The following is an 11842-nucleotide window of genomic DNA, read 5'->3' as shown; positions in this document are numbered from 1 at the left end:
TATGAAATATACTGTTCATTCATTCATTCATTCATTCATTCATTCATTTTCTGAACCGCTTAATCCAATTCAGGGTCGCGGGGAAGCTGGAGCCTATCCCAGTTGGATGTGTAAAATTTAAAATGAGAAATAAATTAAATACTGTGCAAATTAATTAGACCCCAAAAGATAAAGTGTCAGATTTACATGTGTATATATATATATATATATATATATATATATATATATATATATATATATATATATATATATATATATATATATATATTTATTTATATATATATATATATATATATATATATATATATATATATATATATATATATACATATATATATATATTTGGATGCCATCAACAGCTTAAACACGGTCTTCCTTGTAAAATTAGACATCTGGGTGGCAGTGTAAGCTGCTCCAACACCTGTATATAGGCTTTTCACTTTCTGTTGATAATAAGCTGAGTGTTCCCTGTTATCTTTAGCCTCGAGGACAGAGTGTCCATGCTTTCCAAAAAACATTTCTAATATTAATTTGTCAGATCACAGGACAGTTTTCTGCTTAGTCACAGTCCTTAAAAGATGAGCTTGGGCCCAGAGAAGGCAGTAAAACTGTAACTTTGATCTGAAGATGCGGTGTTGAAATGTGATGACTAACAAAGGTTTTCAGAAGTGTTCCTGAGCCGTAGTGATTTCCACAGAGAAGTATCTGTTTGTAATGCAGCGCTGCCTGAGGGTCTGAAGATCACAGCTACTCCGTAATGGTTTTCAGCCTTGTCCTTTGTGTACTGGCATTTTCTCTCAAATCATCTGAATATCTTTAATGATATTATCTACCACAGATGATAAAAACCAAAATTGTATGTAGTTTTACAGCATGTTGCCAGCAGTGTCAAACCCCTCCTCTTCTTTGTTTGGAAAAATCCAGTCTTTCTGAGATGTTTTCTATTCATTCTGCCTTTTTCTGACAGTTACACAAATTAGCTGGAAGATGTTTCACAAAGTCAGCAGTCTGGCACCAAAGGTAAAATGAACACATATTTCCCAAAAATAAGTGACATTCCTCCAAGTGTAAATTCTCAGAAATGTTGAGGGATTTTGTAATGTTTACATCCAGCACAGACTTCAGATATTTTATAAATCATTGCATTCTGTTTTTATTTACATTTTGCACCATTTCCCATTTTTCAGGCAATGCGGTTGTACAACATTTTATAAAAATTATTTCATACTATAAAACATTTCAGCTGTTGTTTTGAGCTTGATTAGACATTCAACAGTATGTTCAAGAGACTTTATAGTTCTTTTTACGGTTGTTTAAATACATTCAGAAGAGTATCTGCTCTGAAACTAATCACCTTTGGTCAAAAAATACAACTCACTGGTGGCCACAACAAAGAGGAAATAAAAAATCCTCCCCTGCATCAAAGATGCTGAAGATGCAGCAACATTTTTTCAGTCCAGCATTGATAACATAAAAGTCTGAGCGCTGGGTTGAACACTGGCTGTGTTTGTGCTTTGTGCTGTGGTTTAATGCCGTTTCTTCATGCAGCTGTGTGGCACACATTCAGCCTGTTCCTCCAATTCAGGGCAAGGGCTGCCAGCATTGGCTGGCCGCAAAAGGATGTAACGTGTGCGATGGCGAACGCCACCTCTGGAGCAAGGGCCCAGGCACAGACCCCATGATGACCAGAGGGAGACTTCACAATCCAGAGGTGTCACTGTATTGAGTAGAGAGGTAGAGATGAAAACAAATGCAGAGCCGCTGTACTCTAATCTTGAGTGTACGGTATGTGTCTTCTCCTCATTCTCCCTGACATATTCTTTTTATTTGCTTTAACATCTAGCCCAAAAAAGTAAAATGTCTACTAAGAACTGCCAAAGGGAGTGTTGTGTTCTTACCTGAGAAGCGCTGAGGATTGATGGAGTTTGGCAGGATGTGGTTCGACAACGAGCTTTGACGGTCACGCGACCTGTGCTGTCTGGTGATCTTTATGCTGGCAATAGGCGGAAGCTCCTTTAGACGCGGGTAGTAGAAGGAGTTGGCTGGGTGGTTTGGTATCTGAGATGTGATCTGAACAAGCCAACAATGGACAAATAATAATAAGAGTCTCAGTAGAATTCGAAATGTATAATACACCATTTTAAAACGCACACGAATAGAGGATGGATGGTGTATCATGCAAACCAAGGGAAGAAGAGAGGCCCCTTTATTCAAATCACCTCAGGTCAGACATGAGGCCTGCCAAGCAATCATTTAAGTGGAGACAGCTAGGAATGATGCCCCCTTCTCGTGCTTTTTACTTATTTTAACCAAAATCAAATGAAAGCACTAATAATTCAGTAAAGGAAACACTATATTCAGTTTACACACATCAGTTATACTGGTTTCTTGCAGAGCTCATACCTTTGTGATGTTTTCTGGGGGGCTGGTGGGGAAGTTGGGAGAGGAGAAGGTGAATCCGCTGTCTGTTCCTGCATCATACGGCTGGAGGTCCAAGTTTACTTCTTGTTTCCACTGGTTACCCTCACAAAGATTCAGACTGTCCACACCCACAAACCAGTCGGGGCTGGGGATCATCTTCACCATCAGGGACAACTGTTTATCAAAGCAAGATAATGCAGTGGCTTCAGACCTTAATAAAAGACCCAAACTACCCAATTAAATCACTTGTTCATTCATTTTGCTGTTGCTATTACTGATTCATTCGCCCAAAGACTGCTGAGATAGGCTCCAGCTTCCCCGCAACCCTTCTTTGGACTTAGGAAGATGAATGAATGAATATTACTGGTTCAGTCATTCCAGAGTTATTCACCAGTTTAATATTCATTCATTCTAGTTTCCTGCATTTCCTGTTCATACTCATGGGGAGACTGGAGACTAAGCCAGCTGTAAAGCAAAAAGCAGAGTACACTCTGGACAAGTTTCCAGTCAATAACAGAGACAAACAATGCAAAACTACCACCCCAAAAGTCAACTTACAGTTTCATCAATTAACCTGGTATGCATGCTTTTGGACTGTGAATGTAATTCAAAATACCCTGAGAGAACCTCACTCCATCCCAGCAAAGCCCAAACTGACCAAACCAAGTCTCAAACAGAAAAATTCTTGCTGGGAGGCAACTGTGCAAACAGCATTTCTATATGTGTTCTATATAATTTTAGATTTATAGTTCTGTTTATCTTCCATAATTACTTTTATATTAATTGCATGGAAGTTTTTATTTGTTTGTTTCATACTGATAGTAATGGTATTTAATTAAATAGCATTTTATTGAATAAAACTCAAGTTTCCAGATCCAACTCAGCCCCATGAGTACAGACCGCATTTATATCCATAGGGGCCACTGGCAACCCTTTGACCCCAGCCCAGTATCTGCAATCATCATGTTAGCATGCAGTCTAAAAGACACCGAAACAGAAAACATGCTGACATTCATCCTGGCACAAACAGAATTAATGCAGTGTTTGACTGGAAAATCTAATAAACTAATTTTGTTAAGGCATTGCTCAAATATTTCTATATGACTCCTTCAGTGTCCTAATGATAATACCGCCAATATGTTTGTGTGTGTGTGTGTGTATATATATATATATATATATATGTATATAGATATGTATATATATATATATATATATATATATATATATATATATATATATATATATATATATATATATATATATATATATATATATATATATATATATATATATATATATATATATATATATATATATATATATATATATATATATATATATATATATATATATATATATTAAGTATTCAGGATCTGGTAATCCATTTTACTATTATTCTGGTTTTTCAAAGCATAATTTGGATTGGATCACCCTGATCCAGTTTCACAGTTTTTAAGATTACTAATTCGAGATAACATTAAGACATTGTGGGTTACCAGCTAAGTAAAGGACAACAAGCAGAAGAGTCGGTATGGGGTCGCTTTGAGTGTTTTCTGTTTTGAGACAAAACACAGAAATCATAAACATCCACTTCTATTTATAATTTTTATTACTTTTTATCATTCACGGCAAATAAAAAAATAATAAGTAACAACTATTTTATGGATATTTTGAAATGTCCCTCTCAATTAATATGCCCATGAGCCCCATGTTAAGAAACCAGAGCCATCTATGGCATCTTGTCAGACTGAGGGACTGACTGGATGTGGAGGAAGGGACGGCACTGTTTACCATGATCTTTGACAGGTTCTTTTCTAATTATGGAGCGATAAATCACAAAAAAATTGTTTAATTTATTTGTGTTTTCTATTGACATTGTTTGGGGGCTCTTTTCACAGGGCAAAGTCATGTTATGCTGAAAGGTTTAATAGGCAGACTATGCCAACTTTCTCTACTTCAATGGTAACGTTTGAACAAGTCAGGTGCTAAATAAAAATACAAGCAAATGCATTTTTTAAAAAAAAAAGCTATTTTATAAAATTTAAATTTTTACTACATTTTCTTCCTGAAATCTACCTTGACATCCAACTCCCTATTGGGATCAGGACAATCCTGTTTTCTTAGATCAATGTTTATCTGGATTCTGCTAAAAGGTTTTGAGCAACACAAACTGAAAGTTTTATCCAGATCAAAGTTAAGATTGAATTACATTATCCAATCAGATTTCAGAATCCGTTTTCAAGATTTGATCCAATCCAATAACCAGAATCTGATCAGATTACGGTTAAACGATGCATTTGCTGCTGTTTAATAGTCATGGTGTGAACAGTGAGCAGAGTGCAGAATATATTAAATTTTCAGGAATCATGGTGAGGACAGCCAAGACAATAAATGCAATAAGCCTGACATCACACACAGTAAAGATTCTGTAACTGTAAGTGTGCATGATTCACTCAGTTTCCCTGCAGTGTTGCACTGTCTCTCTGTGATGTATGCTTCCTGAGAACTGGTGACCTCATGCAGGAAGTGGTGTTGGGGTCAGAACACATGTAAGTTGCAGATTATGAGAAAAAGGTGCACCTGAAAATGTCTTTTTGCATGCAGATCAATATTTGACAAACTCATCTGAAGCTGTATGTCTGAGGATGGATCAGAAAAGGTGGCCTGGATCAGGACAGAAAGCTGGAGCAGAGCTCAAACTAGATCCTACCAGGTAAGACAGATCATCTGAGACAGGAGGCAAGTTGGGTCAGGATGACAAAAGAGATCTGCTTTTTGGATGTGACACATGGCAAAAGCAAAGAGGCCAAATCAGAAAAGTCATCTTGCCCTTAAAATTCTCAACTTCCTTTCTGTTCTTTAATAGCCCTCCACTTGTGCTTTTCAGCCTCAGCTGAAACAAATGATTTCCAAGAAGCCATCCTGCTATATCCATTGGGCAATTCTGCAAAGATGTACTCTCTGGGGTATTCCTTATTACTGGCTTGATGGTGGTTTGCAATATACAAGACAGAAAACATCTCTGGTGCAGATGGTTGCTCAAAGTTCCCATGATCCCTCTCACTTTTTCTCCAAAACAGCAAATCTTACACAGAGTCTCAGAGAGAAGTAAAGGAAAACATGCGACCCAACTCGGTTTTCTTTCTTTTGTAGCTTCCAATTGGCACATATTTGGTGTTATCCGTCTGTCTTGAATTACACACTTAAGAACAATAGCACGGGACTCGTGAATATGGAGATAGGAATCATATGTGTTCGTGATTCTTGGGGCATTTTGTATGAATTATTTTATTCTGTGCAAAAGGAAAGAGATGGCATTTACAAATGAATGTGGAACATGTGCACAAATCTAGTTTACAATGTCAATTCATTCATTTAATTCACTTTAAACAAAAACCCATCTTTTTTGTTTGTTTTATTTCAGTTCTTCCCACTGATACAAAAATGAAGGCGTTTTAAAGCTGCCATAGACAAGATGATAGGCCGTCATTCCCAAATTTGCTCGTTAACAGGGTTGTTTATAAGTTATAAAGTTCTTGTAACAACCAATGTGAGACTTTGAGGCAAACATACACTTTTTTCTAAAAGGTCAATTAAATGTCTGCCTGTCCTCATCACTGTCTTTCTTCTCATAAATCAGCTGCATGCTGAACAAATAAAGAAGATGCTACAACTCTGTGAATAGTACAACACATTTTTCCACTGTGCATACCTCAGTCCTTCACCTTTGTTCAAGCCCTGACCCAATTTTAGCCCGTCCTGAAAAGTGAGTTCAGCCATGACCTTTGGCCCCAGCTGCCATTCAGCAGCAGTGATATTCTGTGGGCCAAGCAATAAGAACAGCCAAAGCCTGAAATGTAGTCTAACGTGGCTTTAGCACTTTAGATGAATTGATTGTTTTGATACAAAGAAAATTAAAAATAAAATTTTAAAAAAAAAAATTTCTGTACAAACTTGGCATTTAAAAAGTATCCTTTGTAAAGATATATTGGATTTCCCTGAGTTAGACGGATAAATCCCTGCATCACTTTTGGCTAAACTTTGAATTGCTTTGTATCAAATCAAAGGACTATGGTTCGCGTCTTTAAGGGATTGATGAGGGGCTTTGCTGAAGCCTGATTAGAGCTACATTATGAGGATACAAATTGGCAAGTAGATGCACAAATATGTCATAAGCTATAGGTTTATAATAAGAAGCTACATATTGCAGATAGTTAGCTTAGCAAAAATACTGAAAGCTGCTAGCTAGCTTAACACAGATCCAAATAAAGCCGAAAAAAATCTCTATACAAATTCTTACCTTAATAAACTCTGTCTGTTTTACTATTTTGGTGCTTGAAGGTTTATTTTATTTGACAGCACAATGTTTTCCAATAAATCTTGAAAGCAAAGAAAGGAACCCAGTAAAATAAGCAAAATATTACACTCTGTCAATTAATTGTCTAGTTCTTTGCCACAATTCAGCACTGAATAAGCTGCGACCAAGAAAATATTGTGCCATAAATTGTTTCTCGTGATTTAACAAAGGGACTTTTGCTGGGAGAGAAGGGGAAAAAACTGCACCACCTCTAGCACTACATGGCAACACCTGTGTCCAACTGGACACGCAGCAGTCTGACCACCACTTATCTATAATGTTCGCTACTGTATGATTTATTACTTATGTTTTTACTCTTAGATGTAAGTCGCATTGAAGAAAAGCATCTGCTAAACAATTGTCACAGTAGTAGATGACTAGTATTTGTTGAGGAAAATTATCCAATTTTCTTTTGTTTTTGTGAGTCTTTTCGTGTTCATGGTCGAAGTTCATCACCAAGAAAACACTGAAGGGCAATGGTGTGCATGGCAACGCTGCAAGGAAAATGACACCACCCTTCAAAAAGAGCATTACCAGCCATCTGCAGTTTGTTTAATTTCACTGATTATTTGGACAGAGAAAAACACAAAAGAAGATGACGTAATAAGTTAGAAATAAACCAGAAACCTACTAATGCTTCCACAAACCCAGCACAGTGGAATACAAGGTGAAATAATCCATCTGCAGTTTCCTTTGAACATTAAACCAGAGAGCTTTTGGAAAATGGCTTTGTGGACGGATGAGGCCAAAATAGACCTTTTGGTTCAGATTAAAACTGTTATATTTGGAGAAAGGAAAATATTGTACCATACAATAAGACTCTCATCCCATCTGTGAAACATGGCGGTGGTAGCGTCATTGTGTGTGATCATTGTTGGAACAATTCATTCGCCATTATACGACCAAACTCAGTGGTAAGGACACAGCCGTACACACAAGCATGCAGCCTATCCAGACAGTGCATTCTGTCTAACTCAGAATGGAAATTCACTTTAATAATGTCTTGAACAATGTAACAGCACAACTGTTCCACACATAAAAGTGTGACTTTTGTAATTCTGATATAAAAAAAACAAACAAAACAAAAATAGAACTTACATATGAGCTATAAACATATTCTTTCTGCTTTCCTAAGTTTGTATTGAAAAGGTCTGTGGGGAAGTTGGTGGTATCACTGTCATTTAGAGGCCTCTAAAACATTTAGTCTGGTGGCTATGAGAGCTGCAATGTAAGCTATGCTGTCTGCTGAATCCCAGATTTACTCCAGCCCAAACTTTTCTGTGCAGTTGTTATGATTAAATATTTTAGATTAGAAATGAACAAATTATTTTTAGGGGGAAACTTAAAAGTCTGAGAAAAGCTATACATTACATAGATGCACATTTAAAATGGTTTTATAACAACTATTCTTGGACTCGTAGCTTGCCAAAGACAGAAAAGGTTTTTACTCTAACATAAAGATTGCCTCTCACCAATCCCACCAATACTGGTTAAAGAATGTGATTGACCTCTCTTTAATCTAATAGACCTGTAATGAGAAACACCCCCGTCCCAGAGTTGAAACTGTTCTGTTGTGCAACAGATTGGCTGAATGAGAAACACTTAGTGGCAGTTCTCTTTGGACAAAGTAGGTCTAAGCAGCTAATGAAATAAAATATTCACATTTTTATTCCACTAACATATACAATATTGGATCTTTTTTCCCATTCATTTCCTTTTTAATGTAATCTACTTTTATGTAATACTTGTAAAGTAATATCGGAAATGTTTAAGAATTTAAACTGTTTCAGGCACACTTGCACCAGTATGCCATTTGACTTTATTTCACGTGCAGATCAAAAAATGGGTTATAACCCAAACACGCTAATTTATAAGTTGTTGACACTGAAAGGCAGATTTTGTTTAGTTTTATACAAATACTGACCAGATGTTTTTCTCCTGTCCCAAGTCTTTATGCTAAGCTAATCTAACTAACTGCCAGCTTGATATTAACCGTACGAACATGGGCCCCTCTCTCCTGAGCTCACAGAGTTCAGTGGGACAGGCAGCAGACAGTGAGCAGACCGCGCAGGATGGATGTGGGCGTTTGTGGCTGCTGGGCTGAAGCACTTGGGCTAAACATAGTTTGACTGGATATAGTGGAAAGAAGTGGTAAGGTATTTGGTCGCAGCGGATGGGAGATCTTATGGGGAGGCCCAGGTCAAACAGATGGTTTGTGTGACTTTACTGTGTCTAAGCATGTGCGTGTGTTTTTTCACAAAAGAGCAAAGCATTTTGTTGTTCAATCTGTGCCTACCAGCGAGTTCCGCGGCTGCATGAGCATCTCTGTAGAGCTGTGACCGATGCCGTTGGCAATGCCAGCCGTTCGGTGCATGGCTCCAACTGTACGTTTCTTCCTGGCCTCCTTGGCTGCCTTCATCAGCTCCACCGTCACACCGAGTTCAGCAAAGTTCTGCACCCCCGGACTGGCTGAAGCACCCTCCTCCCATAGCCTAAATTGGCGATTATGGCTGACCGCTAAAGAGAGAAAAGGAATTGAACAAAGAAGAGATGATAGGAGAGAGATGCTTATTTGCTGGAATGCATGTCAATGTCAGTGAAGTACCACAGAGCCTCAGCCAGATGGTGAGATCATTTCCACCATGGAGCCTGCATGTATTTCTATGGCTGCCTCCTACTTCCTGACCTTAAACTGATAATTCTGAAGGATTTGCCCATATGCATGTATTATTGTAAGGTTATATTCCGCATCTATCACTGATGAAACCACAACATGTGCTGGAGCTGCCAGGAGACAGGTCAGGATCTTGCTTTTGGCTTCCAGATCGTTGACAACAAATGAACTCATCTGAAAACTTTCATAGATACTTTCATTATCCAAGCCAACTGAGCCATTTACTTCACATTCTTCTCTGTAGTTCAAGCTGTCTGTGTAATCTGTCAAAAATCAAGGCGTTCAGGTTCAGGTTCGTACCACAGTTCTGAAGCTTTGTGTTGAAACCCACAGAGCCACTGGACTGGGCCAGTGGTTTTAAGGGTAGAGTGAGGTTAGCCAGAAACACGCTGACAAATGCTCTGACGGTTCTGCCTTACCTCACTTTGCAGAGCTACGCACACACACAATCATGCATTTAAACTTAAATAGTCTTGACACATGTATGATCACACACACAGCCTGCCCAGCACACTTTACACACTATCTTGTTTCTTCTCGAAACTGCTATTACTTTTGTACTTAATTATATTTCCATCCTAACAAATTTCCCACTAACATCGAAAAACCTGAAACCTGATAACGCATCGCATTTAAGCCCCACCAAGACTTCAAAGCCCACTCTTCCTAAATTGCTTGTGTAATTTTTGGCCATTCTTCCAGTGTCCTCTGCTCCAACTCTAACGGACACTCGTATCACAGCAATACAAACCTATGGAAGGTCCCAAAACTCCTTCACTGGTTTAACTATAACTAAATTAGTCTCCAGCTTCATTTTATCTCCAACAACACACCATCAGCCCATTGAGGCACTTGTATTTTTCTTCTCTTGTGACAAAGACCATCCTTTGCCATCTCCATGGAAAGGATCACAGGTGTGTAAGAATCACCACTGCCGATCCATATTTGGAGTTAGTAGGACAACTTCTGCTTGCAGGGCACCACTACAGAAAGCTGGAAGCAAGAAAAAGCTCCAGCTGCCATAGCCCCAATGCTCACACATATATGTACACACATGTCTAAACATTTGGCAAATATCCTAAAAAAAAAAGAGAGAGAGAGAGAGAGAGAATTCAGGAGTTAAATGCAAGAAGGTAGAAAGGAGTGATTCTTCTACTCCCACTAAGTGGTTGGATCGTACCACACCCCAGCTATCATCACCCACCTTCACCATTACTGAACCCAACAATCCAGCCTCCATCGCCAACACGGTGGTAAACCAGTGGAAATGTGGTAAGGAGAGTGGGATTGAGTCAAAGAAACAGAGAATTATTAAAGATATGGTTGGACAGACGTTAGAGAAACAAAGAGAAGCACCATCTGGTAGCATTCAGACAGTCTTAGACCTAAATCTCCCACCTCATTGTGCATGTGTGTATTTTTTAACAATAATACCTCTGACATTTGACAAAGGACAAAAAAAAATTGTCTTTAGGTGCAGCAGGGGCTAAGCTTAGTGGCCCTGCTAGCTCTTTGTGGTTCTTTTTGAAATTCTAGACTTTCTCTTGGTTTCCAGCAGTCCCTCTCACCTATGAGCTTGGACCACTGTGCAGGGGGTCTGAACAGCGGATACTGCTTTGGGAACGCCTGCGGGCTCCAGTGACCTGTAAAGACCAAGATGTAAGAAGCAGGACTCCTGGCTGTGCAGTCTGTCCCGTTGAGAGTTCGCAGAGGCCCAGCATGAGCGAGACAAAGCTTCACAAGCACGACGAGTAGCTGCTGCAGCCAACCACAGGTCAGGTGCTCTGATGACATCATCTGAAAGGAATGGAAAAATGAAAAGCATCATTCCTCTCTTATGGAAGACATAGATCATGGCCTGCGCATGAAATATTGATTGTGATCACTGTAAAAAAAATGCATCTCTTACCACTCAGTTTTCACAAAAGCCTGGAAATTCAGAAATAAGGGGGAAATTCCCAGTCCCTGCCCTGATATTACAAAGTATTTTATCTAAAAACGAAACTTACTGAACCCAGTGACCTTCAAGTTCTCAACTATAGAAATCCTCCTACTACTTTGGGCTGAACTGAGTGTGTGTTGTCCCAGAGCCAGAGACTGGCTCTGGGACAACACAGTTACAGTTCATCAGGAATGTCTGTTACAGGAGCTGCCCTGAAATAAAACAACATGGCTGACATTTCTGAGGATGGATGTAAATTCTGTCTGCTCTACTGATCTCACCGACTGACCATCCAACTCACCAGCAGCTGCTGAGTCAGGCTCACAGTGTTCGAAGACAGAGAGGGGATGCGAGCACGTGCACGATTGTCAACATAAACTCAAGTTTTATGCTGAGCATAATGTGAGTTAAAAGGGCTGTGTTCATATAGTGGTCAGTCGAGGTGCAT

At 38.8% G+C, this 11842-nt stretch overlaps 1 protein-coding gene across 1 annotated transcript; it reads right to left on the bottom strand.

Moving 5' to 3' along the window:
• Positions 1-1526: 1526 nt before the first annotated feature.
• spon2a (spondin 2a, extracellular matrix protein) lies at positions 1527-11249 on the bottom strand (the record flags this gene model as incomplete). Its single annotated transcript, XM_079250158.1, has 5 exons — positions 1527-1717; positions 1899-2070; positions 2404-2595; positions 9075-9295; positions 11021-11249. The coding sequence occupies 5 exons, from the start codon at positions 11247-11249 to the stop codon at positions 1527-1529; spliced, it is 1005 nt and encodes a 334-aa protein (XP_079106284.1).
• Positions 11250-11842: the final 593 nt, after the last annotated feature.

Source organism: Telmatherina bonti (genome assembly GCF_933228915.1).
Source record: "Telmatherina bonti genome assembly, chromosome: 12".
NCBI classification, from domain to species: domain Eukaryota; kingdom Metazoa; phylum Chordata; class Actinopteri; order Atheriniformes; family Telmatherinidae; genus Telmatherina; species Telmatherina bonti.
The sequence above is the reverse complement of the archived record's forward strand: the minus strand, read 5'-3'. Positions and strand labels throughout refer to the sequence as shown.